Source organism: Rhinoderma darwinii, chromosome 1, assembly GCF_050947455.1.
Source record: "Rhinoderma darwinii isolate aRhiDar2 chromosome 1, aRhiDar2.hap1, whole genome shotgun sequence".
In the NCBI taxonomy this organism is placed as follows: domain Eukaryota; kingdom Metazoa; phylum Chordata; class Amphibia; order Anura; family Rhinodermatidae; genus Rhinoderma; species Rhinoderma darwinii.
The window spans coordinates 91,396,511-91,413,969 of record NC_134687.1 but is presented as its reverse complement, the minus strand read 5'-3'; the positions used below and the strand labels follow the sequence as shown (position 1 = coordinate 91,413,969).

Sequence of the window (17,459 nt, the reverse complement as noted above, 5' to 3'; positions counted from 1 at the left end):
TCCTGTGCAGTTCGGTCCCCCTGGATGACGCTGCAGCCCATGTGACCGCTGCAGTCTGTGATTGGCTCCAGCGGCGGTCACATGGAATGTGACGTCGTCCCAGGAGGCCGGCCCTCTGAGGTCATTCAGGCCGACCTCGTGGGATGACGTTTCATCCCATGTGACAAAAGTCTCAACACTTGGCTTTCTGTTGCGGGATTTGCATCCCCAATGAATTCAATGGGGGAAACACGCAACGGAAAATCAACTAAAACACAGCATAAATTGACAAGCTACGGATTTAAATTCCGCACCCCAGGTCAATTTATTAACGTTTACGCTGCAGATTTTTTCCCGCAGCGTGGGCATGAGATTTTCTAAATCTCATCCACTTTGCTGCTACTGTAAATGATGTGGAATTTCCGCACAGAATTCAGTTTCGAAAATTCTGCAGTTTTCCCTACATGGGAACCTGGCCGAATTAAGGAGTGGTTCAAAAAAGAATAAAGGACATATGATATGACTGATTCAGTAGGTCTCCCCTCTTTTGTATCCACTCCTGCGTTTGGCTCAAAAAACTGTGTCAAAAACGGCACGGGGCGTGCACACAGCTTCGTTTGTGTGCATGAGGCCTTCGACTACGTTCACATGTGACCGATTTATCGAATATTTGTGTGTGGATTCTACACTGAAAGTCTGCAACAAATGCTGGAATCGGATGGCTCCAGCCACGGAATAGCGGCTGAGCTGCAGTACTGCCGCTCTGCTCCGTTCAACTGAGTTGAGATGTGAATCCAAAAGGAAATAAAGGTATATAAAACAAAACCTATTCATCTCCTTTCTTTTTTATCCACTTCTGTGTTTGGCTCAGAAATTGACTGCTACAAAAACTGCATCAAAACTGTGTGTGTGATCCTGGCCATAGAATGCAGCATTCCAAAAGCTGAAATATTACTCTGTGCATTAAGGCGCAAAAAATCCAGTCAAAGTGTTCAGCCAATCATGGGAGATGGCAGGGGGGTAACTAGGAAAGACTGGGCCCCATAGCAAACTTTTGACTAGGGCCCCCCCTCCGCTGGGTATCACACACCCCCCCCCCCTTGTAGATAGTCCCTCCCTATAGATTCCACCACACAGCGCCCCCTATAGATATCTACAGGGGGCTGTGTGTGGTGCTAATGCCTTACAGCCCCCCTGTAGATAACATCTTACAGCCCCAAATCCCCCTGTAGATAACGCCATACAGACCCCCCCTGTAGATAACATCTTACAGCCCCCAAAACCCCCTGTAGATAACGCCATACAGACCCCCTGTAGATAACACCATACAGACCCCCCTGTAGACAACACCATACAGACCCCCCTGTAGACCACGCCATACAGACCCCCCTGTAGACAACGCCATACAGACCCCCCTGTAGACAACGCCATACAGACCCCCCTGTAGACAACGCCATACAGACCCCCCTGTAGACAACGCCATACAGACCCCCCTGTAGACAACGCCATACAGACCCCCCTGTAGACAACGCCATACAGACCCCCCTGTAGACAACGCCATACAGACCCCCCTGTAGACAACGCCATACAGACCCCCCTGTAGACAACGCCATACAGACCCCCCCTGTAGACAACGCCATACAGACCCCCCCTGTAGACAACGCCATACAGACCCCCCTGTAGACAACGCCATACAGACCCCCCTGTAGACAACGCCATACAGACCCCCCTGTAGACAACGCCATACAGACCCCCCTGTAGACAACGCCATACAGACCCCCCTGTAGACAACGCCATACAGACCCCCCTGTAGACAACGCCATACAGACCCCCCTGTAGACAACGCCATACAGACCCCCCTGTAGACAACGCCATACAGACCCCCCTGTAGACAACGCCATACAGACCCCCCTGTAGACAACGCCATACAGACCCCCCTGTAGACAACGCCATACAGACCCCCCTGTAGACAATGCCCCCTGTAGACAACGCCCCCTGTAGACAACGCCCCCTGTAGACCACGCCATACAGACCCCCCTGTAGACAACGCCATACAGACCCCCCTGTAGACAACGCCATACAGACCCCCCTGTAGACAACGCCATACAGACCCCCCTGTAGACAACGCCATACAGACCCCCCTGTAGACAACGCCATACAGACCCCCCTGTAGACAACGCCATACAGACCCCCCTGTAGACAACGCCATACAGACCCCCCTGTAGACAACGCCATACAGACCCCCCTGTAGACAACGCCATACAGACCCCCCTGTAGACAACGCCATACAGACCCCCCTGTAGACAACGCCATACAGACCCCCCTGTAGACAACGCCATACAGACCCCCTGTAGACAACGCCATACAGACCCCCCTGTAGACAACGCCATACAGACCCCCCTGTAGACAACGCCATACAGACCCCCCTGTAGACAACGCCATACAGACCCCCCTGTAGACAACGCCATACAGACCCCCCTGTAGACAACGCCATACAGACCCCCCTGTAGACAACGCCATACAGACCCCCCTGTAGACAACGCCATACAGACCCCCCTGTAGACAACGCCATACAGACCCCCCTGTAGACAACGCCATACAGACCCCCCTGTAGACAACGCCATACAGACCCCCCTGTAGACAATGCCCCCTGTAGACAACGCCCCCTGTAGACAACGCCCCCTGTAGACCACGCCATACAGACCCCCCTGTAGACAACGCCATACAGACCCCCCTGTAGACAACGCCATACAGACCCCCCTGTAGACAACGCCATACAGACCCCCCTGTAGACAACGCCATACAGACCCCCCTGTAGACAACGCCATACAGACCCCCCTGTAGACAACGCCATACAGACCCCCCTGTAGACAACGCCATACAGACCCCCCTGTAGACAACGCCATACAGACCCCCCTGTAGACAACGCCATACAGACCCCCCTGTAGACAACGCCATACAGACCCCCCTGTAGACAACGCCATACAGACCCCCTGTAGACAACGCCATACAGACCCCCCTGTAGACAACGCCATACAGACCCCCCTGTAGACAACGCCATACAGACCCCCCTGTAGACAACGCCATACAGACCCCCCTGTAGACAACGCCATACAGACCCCCCTGTAGACAACGCCATACAGACCCCCCTGTAGACAACGCCATACAGACCCCCCTGTAGACAACGCCATACAGACCCCCCTGTAGACAACGCCATACAGACCCCCCTGTAGACAACGCCATACAGACCCCCCTGTAGACAACGCCATACAGACCCCCCTGTAGACAACGCCATACAGACCCCCCTGTAGACAACGCCATACAGACCCCCCTGTAGACAACGCCATACAGACCCCCCTGTAGACAACGCCATACAGACCCCCCTGTAGACAACGCCATACAGACCCCCCTGTAGACAACGCCATACAGACCCCCCTGTAGACAACGCCATACAGACCCCCCTGTAGACAACGCCATACAGACCCCCCTGTAGACAACGCCATACAGACCCCCCTGTAGACAACGCCATACAGACCCCCCTGTAGACAACGCCATACAGACCCCCCTGTAGACAACGCCATACAGACCCCCCTGTAGACAACGCCATACAGACCCCCCTGTAGACAACGCCATACAGACCCCCCTGTAGACAACGCCATACAGACCCCCCTGTAGACAACGCCATACAGACCCCCCTGTAGACAACGCCATACAGACCCCCCTGTAGACAACGCCATACAGACCCCCCTGTAGACAACGCCATACAGACCCCCCTGTAGACAACGCCATACAGACCCCCCTGTAGACAACGCCATACAGACCCCCCTGTAGACAACGCCATACAGACCCCCCTGTAGACAACGCCATACAGACCCCCCTGTAGACAACGCCATACAGACCCCCCTGTAGACAACGCCATACAGACCCCCCTGTAGACAACGCCATACAGACCCCCCTGTAGACAACGCCATACAGACCCCCCCTGTAGACAACGCCATACAGACCCCCCCTGTAGACAACGCCATACAGACCCCCCCTGTAGACAACGCCATACAGACCCCCCTGTAGACAACGCCATACAGACCCCCCTGTAGACAACGCCATACAGACCCCCCTGTAGACAACGCCATACAGACCCCCCTGTAGACAACGCCATACAGACCCCCCTGTAGACAACGCCATACAGACCCCCCCTGTAGATAACGCCATACAGACTCCCCCCCCCCCCCCCCCCCCCCCCAAAAAAAAAACTGCCTATAGTTTGTCCTACCAAAGAGATGTATCCCCTATCCACAGGATAGGGGATACATGTGTGATCGCTTGCAGCGATCAGGAGAATGGGGGACCGAAAGTCCCCTGAAGTTCTCCATGACAAACCTTGGACTTCCGGCGTCTGTGCAGTTCAATAAAAATGAAATGAGCACTGGTCACGCATGCGCACAACCGCGACCGTTGAGCAAATGTCATTTCTATGGAGCTGCAGACACACCCCGGAAGTCCGAGGTTTGTCATGGAGAACTCCGTGGGTCTTTCGGTCCCCCGTCCCATCGATCACACATGTATCCCCTATCCTGCGGATTGGGGATGCATGTCTTTTGTAGGATCAACCCCTTCAGTGGCGTCGCGCTGTAGCAGCCATAGCAGCTGCTAGCGGAGCCTCCGGCCATGGGGGGGGGGGCGTGCCGGCGGGCCCGTGCTATAGCAGTAGTTATGCCACTGGGAGATGGGTTGTTATCACATTCTAGTTATTTATAAGTTCTATTTGAATTGAGTTGCACTAGATTGTACCAGCTTTATCTTTAAATCCGGTACTAGACTTACTAGGCAGATGTTAAAAAGTTTTTTATGTGTTGTTCCTTTAATTCAGTTAAAATGTGATGAACTTCAATATTCAGAAATGTCTATGGTTCTCAATTACGTAAAACATGTGCCAGATATAGAAATTTTCTCAAGGTCTGAAATCCACACCTTGCTTCATAGTAGATGCCAACTATGACGCAACAGTTGAACGAACCCATCCCAACTTGCCCTGTTCATTTGTGGTTACATGAACGCAAAGGATTATACAATTGTTTTACATAATTTCTATTGTGTGCCATTTTATATGTCTCTGAATGCAGGTGAAAGGGGTATTAGGAATGGTTGCAGGTTGTATATGTACATTGTGATTTGTTTATTTCTATCAAAATATCCAAATAAACACAATTATTTATGTTCCTGTTAAAAACAGTGGCGTTAAAAAATATAGAACATGTCCTATTTTAGGCCGTAATTACGGCACGGGCAGCCCATAGAAGACTATGGGGCTCCCGTAATTACGGGTGACTACGTGTGTGCGCCCGTAATTACGGGAGCGTTGCTAGGCGACGTCCGTAAATAGTCACTGTCCAGGGTGCTGAAAGAGTTAAACAATCGGCAGTAACTCTTTCAGCACCCTGGACAGTGACTTCCGATCACAATATAGATCAACCTGTAAAAAAAAAAAAAAAAAAAAAAAAGACGTTCATACTTACCCAGAACTCCCTGCTTCTTCCTCCAGTCCGGCCTCCTGGCATGACGTTTCAGCCCATGTGACCGCTGCAGCCAATCACAGGCCAATCACTGGCTGCAGCGGTCACATGGACTGCCGCGTCATCCAGGGAGGTCGGGCTGGATGTCAAGAGAGGGACGCGTCACCAAGACAACGGCCGGGTAAGTATGAATTTCTTTTACGTTTTCTGCGGATAGGGCGGTCCCTTCTCTCTATCCTGCACTGATAGAGAGAAGGGGCTGCCGATTACTGCAGTGTAATTTTGCAGCGAAAACGTGCCCGTAAATACTGGTGCAATACGGGTCGAATACGTGTGACCAAGGACCCGTATTTACTCCAGTATTTACGGGAGTACAAAAATACGTTCGTGTGCATGAGGCTTAAGCAGAACAATGCAGAAGATCATTTCGGTAAAGGTTTATCCCACCTGTCCGGTTCAGTTGGACGGTACTCCTCAAAGGTAAAAAATAAAGCTGAGGTTGGCATGGCTGGGTTCCAAGGAGAGAGAAGGGAAGAAATAATTTCCCCAGAGCTTCTCAGCAACCCAGTTATTAGTACATTTGCTTCCTCATATAAAGAAATCAGACTGCCACAAACTACAGCCTGTATTCTGCTTACAGATATGCAGGGCAATGTTAGAGATTTTGAAATCCCTCTTATCGCTGAGGTCAATCTTTAAAAACCGTTTCCTAATATATTCCTTGGTTCACCAAAGGTATTATACAGTAAATAGCTTTTATAGAACCACTGGCTAAACGAGAACACATGTTAACCCTTCGGAAAATGCCCTGGTGGCCAGTGTGGGCCCAGACACTTATAAACATGGATGTGTTTGGGATTTCTTCTCGGTGGCTGTGTCTTATTCTTGCTTGTATACTTGATGAGATCACTTTATTGTTCACTGCAGGATTGCCGGGCTGTATTCCAATGCCAAGCTTCCTAAATTGCAAAGACAAAGAATTGTGCAGAAGCACAGGGAGAGTTCAGTGAAAGCACCGCAGCCCTGTGAATAATCATTACCCATAGTAAGGATATGCGTGCACAAACAAAATAAAAAAACGTCTCAAAATACGGAGCTGTTTTCAAGGCGAAACATCTCCTGATTTTCAGACTGTTTTTAAGCCACTCATGATTTTCACGGCGTTTTTTACGGCCATTTTTGGTGCTGTTTTTCTATAGTCAACGAAAAACAGCTCCAAAAACGTCCCAAGAAGTGACATGCACTTCTTTTTCACGGACGTCTTTTTACGTGCCGTTTTTGGAAAATAGGTGTAAAAAAAATCCCCGATGGAACAGAGTGCCGTATTTCCCATTGAAATAAATGGGCAGATGTTTGTAGGCGTTCTGCGTCTGATTTTTCAGCCGTTTTTCGAGATGTTTACTGCCCGAAAAACGGCTGAAAGCACTACGTGTGAACATACCCTTAGGGTTGGGATTTGGTCACTGCACCAGACCTTCTCATGCAAGAAGATACTTGAGCTGCCCTAAAAATCAACAAACTTGAGACACGATCACAGTGCCAATGGTAGCTCCTGTCATCCAGCTGAAAAGGACATTGCAGATGTAGCCATCTTTATCTGGACTCTTAAGTGGTAAGAAACTTTAGAGACTCTGTCACCACATTATAAGTGCCCTATCTCCTATATAAGGAGATCGGCGCTATAATGTAGGTGACATCAGTGCTTTTTATTTAATAAAACAATCTATTTTCACCACTTTATTAGCGATTTTAGATTTATGCTAATGAGTTGCTTAATGCCCAAGTGGGCGTATTTTTACTTTAGACCAAGTGGGCGTTGTACAGAGGAGTGTATGACGCTGACCAATCAGCGTTATGCACTCCTCTCCATTCATTTAGGCAGCGCATAGGGATCCTTTTAGATCTTTATGTGCTGTCTTATTCGAACACATTAACAATATTGAAGTGTTTAGACAGTGAATAGACATTCCACGTGATGTCTATTCACAGTCTCTGCACTTCGTTACTGTTTTTGTGCTAGTTACAGCAGAGCAAAGCGTAATCCCACGAGATGACGCTGTAAATGACAGGTTACAGCGGGATTACGCTTTGCTCTGCTGTAACTACCACAGAAACAGTAACGAAGTGCAGAGACTGTGAATAGACTTCCCGTGGAATGTCTATTCACTGTCTAAACACTTCAGTATTGTTAATGTGTTAGATCCTTATGTGCTGTCTTATACTAACAGGATCCCTATGTGCTTCCTAAATGAATGGAGAGGAGTGCATGACGCTGATTGGTCAGCGTCATACACTCCTCTGTACAACGCCCACTTGGTCTAAAGAAAAAATACGCCCACTTGGGCATTAAGCAACTCATTAGCATAAATGTAAAATCGCTAATAAAGTGGTGAAAACAGATCGTTTTATTAAATAGAATTACTGTCACCTACATTACAGCGCCCATCTCCTTATGTAGGAGATAGGGCACTTATAATGTGGTGACAGAGTCTCTTTAACTTTACTTTTTTAATGGCTTTTGTTGTATGATATGCTGCAGCTAGTTATCAGGCAAGATAAACTTGGCTACATGTGTATGTGATTCAGCTGTTCTCTTATCATCAGAGTCCTCAGGAGCATCCTCCGTTTGGCTGAAGGCTGCTGACCGATACTCTCACAATGCTCCTATCAAATGTTATTTCAAGTTTAAGGAGGCTCTGTCACCAGATTATAAGTGCCCTGACTCTTACATAATGTGATCGGCGCTGTAATGTAGATAACGGCAGTGGTTTTTATTTTGAAAAACAATCATTTTTCAGCAAGTTATGAGCAATTTTTAATTTTTGCTAATGAGTTTCTTAAAGACCACTGATTGGTCACCGATGTAAAGAAGTGTATGACGCTGACCAATCAGTGTCATACACTTCTCATTGTTCCAGCCCAGCTCCTTTCACTGCACAATCACACTGTGCTGTGGATCATGCTGGGCTGGAACAATGAGAAGTGTATGACACTGATTGGTCACTGATTGGTCGGCCTCATACACTTCTTTACAACACCCACTTGGTCAAAAGTAAAAACACGCCCAGTTGGTCTTTAAGAAACTCATTAGCAAAAATCTAAAATTGCTCATAACTTGCTCAAAAATTGTTTTTCAAAATAAAAACCACTGCTGTTATCTACATTCCAGCACCAATCAGACTATGTAGGAGATAGGGCACTTATAATGTGGTGACAGAGCCTCTTTAATGCCAGGCATACTAAAAATAATGCGTGATGAGAGCTCCCACTATAAAGCTCCCATACTTTTAACAATTTATTTGCATTTAATAGATGCCATTGATTAAAGTACCTCTGTTTTATGTAAGTGGTGCTTTAAGAAAGAAGTCAGATTGGTTTTCGAAGTGCAAATTTGACAGTTTTTCTTCGTACTGGTTTTTATGCAGGCCCAATGATTTCAATGGGGAACATTTATTAAACGAAATGCAGAAGAGAAGTGGCGTAATGTGCATTCAATTCAAAGCTGATTGGGGTTTAACTATTTACCAAGTGCCATGACACCTATATGGCTCATTTGCAGCCTGTGTTTCCTTCATATAGTCGTCCTTGCTGTTTTCGTATCTATCATAGAGTATAATAGAGAGTGCCTGTGCATATGCAGCCACCTCTCTGAAAACAAAGTACACAGGACCCCTATTCTTAGGATGGCCGAAATTCTATCAATATGCCATAATTTTTTTAATAGAAAAACACTTTTTAAGGGGCATTCCCTCTGGTTTGTTCAGTTATTTCCGGAACTCATAGACTTTAATGAAAAGGACAGAGTGCAAGTGCAGATTCATCCGCTAGTCAGGGTACGTGGGTCTCCAGATAGGTGAGGGGGCCATCAATGCTTCATCGCTCCATCCTCTTCTAGTATAACTCTCTATTCCAATCTGTGTATGCTTTTACTAAGATAATGCTTGTCTGTGTTCTTGTTTACAGGGCAAAATAGTTTAAAAACTTTTTCATTGTTATTTATAGGCCAATGCAATTTTTTTAGGGGCCTAAATTTTCCTCCTGCCGCTTCCACCATTAGAATATAGGTTTTTCCCACTAGGAACATTTATCACCTATCCACAAGATAGGTAATAAATGTCTGATCGGTGGGAGTCCTGCTCGGGCCGCCACCCATCACGAGAAAGCGCCCCCCCCCCTTATCCCTATGTAAATGGTGCGGTACTACACATGCTTCTTTGGGACTACCTGAGATAGCCGTGCTCTATATTTCTATCCAAAAAAGGTATAACAAAATTGATGTGTTAGACTCGAACAGGGTGGATTCACACGAACGTGTATCGGGTCCGTGCGGGCCGCGTGGTTTTCACGCGCCACGCACAGACCAATACAAGTCTATGGGGCAGTACAGACAGTCCGTGCTTTTTGCGCAGCGTTTGTCCGCTGCGCAAAAAGCGCGACATTGTCAATATCTCCGCGCATCACGCACCCATTGAAGTCAATGGGTGCGTGAAAACCACGCTGGTCGCATGGAAGCACTTCCGTGCGAACTGCCTGTTTCGCGCACCGGCTGTCAAAAGGATGAATGTAAACAGAAAAGCACCACGTGCTTTTCTGTTTACAAACATCCAAACGGAGTGTCTTTGAGATGAGCGAACCCGGACAACCGAACCGAACTTCACCGGGTTCGGCCGAACTCGTTTTGGCCGAAAGCGGCAAAAAAATTTCCGGTACGCGACGTCAGGAGATAGTCACTGTCCAGGGTGCTGAAAGAGTTAAACTGTTTCAGCACCATGGACAGTGACTTCCGATCCCAATATACATGAACGTGTAAAAAAAAAAAAAGTTCTGACTTACCGATAACTCCCGGCTTCTTCCTCCAGTCTGACCTCCCGAGATGACAATTCAGTCCAAGTGACAGCTCCAGCCAATCACAGGCCAAGCACAGGCTGCAGCGGTCACATGGACTGCGGCGTCATCCAGGGAGGTGGGGCCCGATGTCAAGAGAGGCACGTCACCAAGGACGCCTCACCAAGGCAACGGCCGGGAGGGAAGTTCTCGGTAAGTACGAACTTTTTCTTTTTTTTTAACAGGTTTCTCGATATTGTGATCGGCATTTACTGTCGAGGGTGCTGAAAGAGTTAACTGCCGATCAGCCATGACTAAGAGCACAGCCTAGTTCTTGAAACGCGTAGGCTATTCTATTGCCGCATCACCACCTTGTTTTTTCCTCCTGTTGTTCTACTTCAAGCTCTGATAGCTTGTATTCAATAAAGTGGAAACGTAGTTTTTCCTATTTTTGACATCACTATCGCTGGATCCTCTCTGGTTTTTTCTACTATTGCTGCCGTGTGCCGTCGCGGCTGACCCGGGCGATTACCAACACAGGAGTGTCAGATCGGTGAGCTGGAGGTTTCCTCCCATTTCCCTCTTCCTTCTACACTATTACTCATGTATAACTCTTTCAGCACCCTGAACAGTGACTGACGTCGACTAGACTTATCTCTATGATGGCGGCTGCGCGAAAATCACGCAGCCGCGCATCATACACGGATGACGCAAAAACGCAACGTTCGTCTGAATAAGCCCTTAGAGCCATGCATGTGAATGGATTGCTTTTGTGTATGTATAATACTTGTAAAGTGAAACCTCACATTTAGAGGGGCGTTGCGGAACTTATTGTTGTAAGCGCTCCCTCCCAGGGTTGTGGATAATTTTATATTTTCTACCCATGCAATGCAGACCCAGCTGAATCATTATCATTTTATCATTTTAATGAATTTCAGACTACAGGCTGTCCAAGAATAGCTTTCATCTTCCAGGTTGGTCTGCATGGCATCTGCAGAGACTTTAGATATTGCGGCATTTTTGTAGGTTATTATTGGAACACTGCGGCTAGAAGGTGATTCTTATTTTTACACAGTATTAGGAAAAACATTTTTTTATGCAGTTCCCTAATATATCCTTTTAAGGGTATGTTCACACACTTACTAAAAAAAACGTCTGAAAGGGAAAACCGCTCCTGATTTTCAGGCGTTTTTAAGCAACTCGCGTTTTTTACGGACGTTTTTGGAGTTGTTTTTCTATAGAGTCCATGAAAAACTTCTCAAGAAGTGACATGCACTTCTTTTTCGCGGGCGTTTTTTTACACGGCCGTTTTTAAAAACCGCTGCGTAAAAATACGCCCCGTCAGAACAGAATGCCGGTTTTCCCATTGAAATCAATGGGCAGATGTTTGGAGGCGTTCTGCTTCAGATTTTTCAAACGGCCCGAAAATAAGCCGTCTGAACATACCCTTAGGCTGGATTCACACACGTACAGCTTCTACTCCTGTTTTAGGAGGCTTTTTTTTGGGGGGCCCAAAAACAGTGCAGATGTTACTTAAAAGTCTATAGTAAAATATGAGAGAGCCTACATACTTTTGGCTTGTGGAGTTTTTGGGGAACAGAGGTGTTTTTTTTTGTTTTTGTTTTTTCGTGTTTTTGGTTTTTTTTTATTCAAAACTCAGCATCTCTAAGTACATTAAAATTTGCTATTACAAACGCCTGAAAAATTTTGAAGGAGCCCTTACACTGGCTCCAATATTTAGTTGTACCCCAGGTTACTTATGTTTGCTAGGGGAAGAATCAGATTATTTAGAATATATGCAATATCCCATTATGTGGGAACGGAAAGGTAATCTGTTACTGAATGTGAATCGTGCAGTCAGTACTCCGTTTTTATTTTCCAGTTTCTTCCTGTATACATCTGCCTGTATAGAGAATATAACTGACGTGGATATTGTGAATAACTTTCATCTCATGTTACATGGCCTACAGACATTTCCTAGTTACTTAGAGGAACATTCATTGTTGTGCATTCAGCCTTTACATTGAGATTGGAAATGTATAAAACATAGTGAAAGTTACCATCTTGTAGTGATGCAGTCCCTTCATAACCCGCAGCCTGGCATGAGCTGAAGCATGGCACATTCTCCGACCCCTCTGACAGTAAAGTTATTGGACTCCATAAAATACACAAAGCCAGATTTGTACCGTCTTCTAGAATATTTTTAAAATCTATAACCGTTTTATCTTGTTCTAAAATAAGGTTTTGTGTGTATTATTAAATAAATATATGCTAAGCCATGGACGATACACTATAGGACTACGTACATGTTACTTTTACACTGAACTGACTTTTTCCATAAAATTTATGTCTATAACTACAGTACTTCTACCCCTTGTGGCGAGCAAACGAAAAAAGAAAAAAAAATCTTTACTGAAATCTGTCTCTTAAAGTAAACCTCAGTTTTAGCCCAAGTCAGTCGATCTCCTATCACCCATAATCTTCCATACCTAGCACCCTCTGATATGGAGAGCTAAAGGGTCTGCTTTCTCCAAATCATGACAACCTGGACGTGGTGCAATGGTCGGCCCCTACCTCTGTATAAATATATATTCCCTCTGCTTGGACCTGAAGTATTTTTTGTACTGTACAATTTTAGACAAAGTGATGAGTAGATTATTCTTTGGAGCAGAAGGGTTTAGGACCGCTCCTGGTTGCAGCCCCTTGCATCACAGGTCCATAGGGTTGATTTTAGTGATCTTGACAATGGACTGGGCAAAAATTAACTTAACATAATGAAGGTAAAACACCAAACAATAACTTGTCATAATACTTGCATTTGTCTCTATCACTTACCATTCAAATATCTTTCATATCCCTATTTTTCGACATTGTTTTGAAAAGTATTAATATGGTTTTGGAGACGGTACATCCTATGTATTACATATTCATATTTGTAGCGGTGTATAATTTACATATGTCTTATACAACGGTACACCAGTATTTTGTGTATCATCTAGTAAGGGCTAGCTGCATCAAAATGCAGGGGCAGATCAGTAATACTTTATACTAAGGAATTGTAAATTCTCTTAGGTTGCGGACCCCATTGTCAAAAATCCATTAACTGCAATTTATGAACGTCTGTAAATGGGACCTGGACTATTGACTGCTCTAAATTAGGCTCAGCTGGTTTTCCAAAGTTTTATCTTCTCTTTGAAAGCCTTTATTTTTGATACTTGAAAAAATTTTGACTACTTTCCAGAATATATTTAGAACCTTCTAAAAGGCTAAGGACAACTTTGACATGTAAAAATATATTTTTTCCATATAAGTTTTGGGATGCTCTCATGTCCATTTATAACCTGCTTCTAGGTGCAGACTTTTCTCATGTGGTCATGTCCTTTCTAGTAATACATGCTGGATGCTGATTCCTATGAATTCAGGATGCTGCTTCCTTTACTAGCTCATGTATCAGCACCGCTTCATTCCTGTACTGTTTTACCCTACTATAGCCCATGACCGATCGCGTTCCCTTGTGCTAAAAGACACTGATGCAAAAGTGTGTGATTTCCCCCCCCCCCCCTTCCTCTCCCTGCATAGTCTGGGTGCTACACAGCCTGTGTGATCTCTCCCTCCTTGTCCTGCAGAATGCTGTGTCTGCTCTTCCTTCTATCTTCACTCTGATACTGACCACCTGTGTATTCTGCCCTCCCTGATGACTTGGATGCTTTTGCCCTCTACACACTGTGTGCAACCTCTCCCTGCTGCTATCTGTAACGTAAGAGAAGGGAGGGGGGAGAGCAGAGAGCCGGCACAGCCAAGAGCTGTGGGCTGTCCGATTTATGTCCGAAACTTCAGCACAACCAGCTATGTACAGGAGTTACACAGACTATACAATGGCAAAATGGTAGGACGTTTTTAATGAGGACTATTTATGCCTCTTGCAGACGGCCATGCCCGTGATTGCGGGCATGGACGGCCGCGGACAGCCTCACACATTTTCGGCCCGTGCTGCCATTCAAAGTATGGGAGCAAGGTCCGTAAAAAGCAAAAGATAGGACATGTCCTGTCTTTTGTGGCGACTTTCTATGGCCCGGACACCTTCCCGTAAATAAACAGGAAGGTATCCAATAGAAGTGAATGGGTTCGCAATTACGGACGATTTTTACGGTCGTGTGCATGGGGCCTTAGAAAGTTGCTTAATGTCTGCAAATTTCTCTTTTTGCTTCTCAACTTTTGTTTTACTTTGTAGTCTATTTCCTATCAACCAAAATGGTTTATAATCGTTTATGAATGGATTCTCCGGAAAAGGATAGGCATCAGAAATTTCGGCAGCCCTGCAATATTTTTAATTCTTTTTTTAATGAAATTTCCAATAACATACACCATTTTAGAGAATCGCTATTAAAAGGGGTTGTTCGGGATGTGAAATACTTACCTATCCTTGCCCCCGGCGATCCAGCACTAACGCTCAGGCGGCACTCTCGGTGGTTGTTTACATGCACGTAGCATGTGACCGCTGCAGCCAATCAGAGGGCTCATCGGTCATATGTTGTATTTCTGGAATTTATACCAGAAATCTGATTAGTCACCAGCGAGCCCTGCTGAGCTGTCTTATTTGGCTCTAATGGTTACATGCTACGTGCATGTAAAAGTGCCGCTGGAGCGACAGTGCTAGATTGCCGGGGGGCAAGGATAGGTAAGTATTGCTTTTTTGGATTAACTTATTTCCAACCCCCAATAAACAAAAAAAACACAAAAATAATAATTCACATCCCGGATAACCCTTTTAAGCGCTTTCCTAATCTATTCTGCTAGTAAATGCACTTGGTGAATTTCTGATTCACTTTTATCTGCCAGCATGCACTGCCAGTCAAACTTTTCTGTTGCCACGATAGAATTCTCAGAAATGTTCTTTCAGGTTTTACTGTGAGAAATGAACTGGTCGCACCCTTTATAGGGATGCTTTGCAAGCAGTGGAATATCGAAATTGTAATTACAAAGCACATTACGCTAATTCCTTATTCCCACGCCTAGTGCTTGTAAATTATTGTAATCCTCTCCTCCAAGAGGCCCACATAACATTTCCTTTTCTGGCCCCGCTTGTATATTGCTGCAACTTCAAGTGAATGAAAGTATTCAGCTGGGAACAGTGGATTTGTCACTTGTACAATTAAATATTGCTATGTAATCCGTGACTGTGGTGTATGAGTGATTCAGGTACGTTATGTATATATGTCCTCATTGAGAACACTGTATATGACATACGTTTCTTGTTCTACGCAGGTGATGTTTCGCCCATCAGTATGTCTCCAATCAGCCAGTCACAGTTTATCCCTCTTGGGGAAATCCTTTGCTTGGCCATCTCCGCTATGAACTCTGCAAGAAAACCTGTCACGCAAGAAGCACTAATGGAGCACCTGACCACCTGTTTCCCAGGTAAACATGGACTTTCTGTGCACTTGTGTTTTCTTTCTTTCTTTTCACATTTTTTTTTCTTTTTTCTTTCTTTTTCTCTCTATGTTAAGACATGTCAGTTACTTTATAACATAGCTATATCTTAAAAAGACCATAATTTAAATGTGTGATCTTAGCAATGTTAAGATTGTTACCCTTAAGACTTCCTACGCTTATTTTCAGGATAATCAGACCTAATTTTCAGGATAATCATATTTTCCAGCAGAGTTCCAGTCATACTTTACCTTGTGTGGGCTGGTTTTCTGTCCAGTGTTGTGTGGCAGAAGGGAGGTGACAATCACCGTGGGCACGTTCCAACCCACATAGCAGCAGATATTACTTTTCTAGATGCCTTACTTCACATCAACCACTTTTTTTTTAAGGTAAGGGGTATGTATACCATGTAGGTTATCCGTGCAGCTGCTATGGGGGTGGACCAGCTCTGGTTAACCAATCCCTCTATGCCATGGGCACGCTGCCTTCCTCTCCCAAGAGAAGGGAAAGGAGGCAAGCAAGTAGCCTCTCGGAATGTTTTACTTTAATTTTTATTTTTTTTATACCTTACATCTAAGTGTCAAATCTTACCATTAATTCCTTCTTGTGCATGATCTTTGATAAGGTGGAATCAAATTGTTACTTAACCAACATAGAAACACCATCTCTACTGTAAATAGTGGTAGGAGGGGTGGCTGTCCCTACTTGGGGGATGACCGAAAAGTATTTGTGTGGCTAAAACGCCAGACATTGACCACAGATAAGATTTCTCTATATTCCACACCTTAAATTGTGTAGCTTTTCCTTCAGTCCTAAGTACTACAATATGTGTAGCAGTAAATGCCCAAATGACTCTGCTGCTCTAGAGGTGAAATTTTTTTCCCCTAAATTCAACAGGCTTGTATTACATTTAATTAGCATGGAATGAATCACAGTCTACATTCCAACTGATGTCTCATAGTTAAGACGCAAAAGAAATTGTTTCCTAGAGAGGGACATTTTCACAAATCTCACCCTTATATCGGAGCAGAACAGGAATCAAATTACTTTTGTACCTGAAGTGATATCCCAGTCTCCTTCCTACTTCAGACCTTGGAACAGCTGGGGATGAAAAATAAGAAACCTTGCTCAGGAATCCATCTTAATCTTAAATTCTCTTTATTACATTCACGTGTTACTTCAAACAAGCTCTCTCACCTTTTCAACTCACTCCTTCGCTCCTCTCTCTGCTTCCTTTCCTCTCCCGGGCGACTGCGTTTTACTACCAATAGACCTGGAAACCGAATGCCTGAATATATGTGTGTAATAAAAAAAGAGAAGCTTATAAAATGATGGGTGCCTCAGTTAACTTTATTTTCCTTACATACGGATAAAATCAAACTTAAACTATTCTGTATAGAGTATTTTATTACCACAATAGTTATTGTATACTTCTGGTTTGAATATACTAACTGTATATATTGGGGCATTGCATTCTCTACAACTCCCTAAAGTATTCTCAATAGCAGAGGTGTTCTTGCTTCAAGCAGGATCATCCCACCACACCAAAAAGTAAAAAAACAAATACCCATCCGCTTCCTTGTAGCCCATAAACTGCATGCTGGCTGTTTTATACAAGTCTGTATTCTGAGCCACATAGGAAAATTATAGACTATAAACATCAGTCCATATGTTGCTGACAGGCTTCAATGGCAACCACAGGGAATTTGATATATA

The 17,459-nt window shown here is 45.0% G+C and overlaps 1 protein-coding gene across 1 annotated transcript in view; it reads left to right on the top strand.

Annotated features, from left to right (window-relative positions):
• Nucleotides 1-17,459, top strand: part of STOX2 (storkhead box 2) — a 145,840-nt gene that overhangs the window by 67,806 nt on the left and 60,575 nt on the right. Inside the window, exon 2 of the mRNA XM_075860200.1 lies at nt 15,579-15,731. Within this exon, the coding sequence (XP_075716315.1) occupies nt 15,579-15,731 (153 nt within the window). The remainder of the gene's footprint in view (nt 1-15,578; nt 15,732-17,459) is intronic.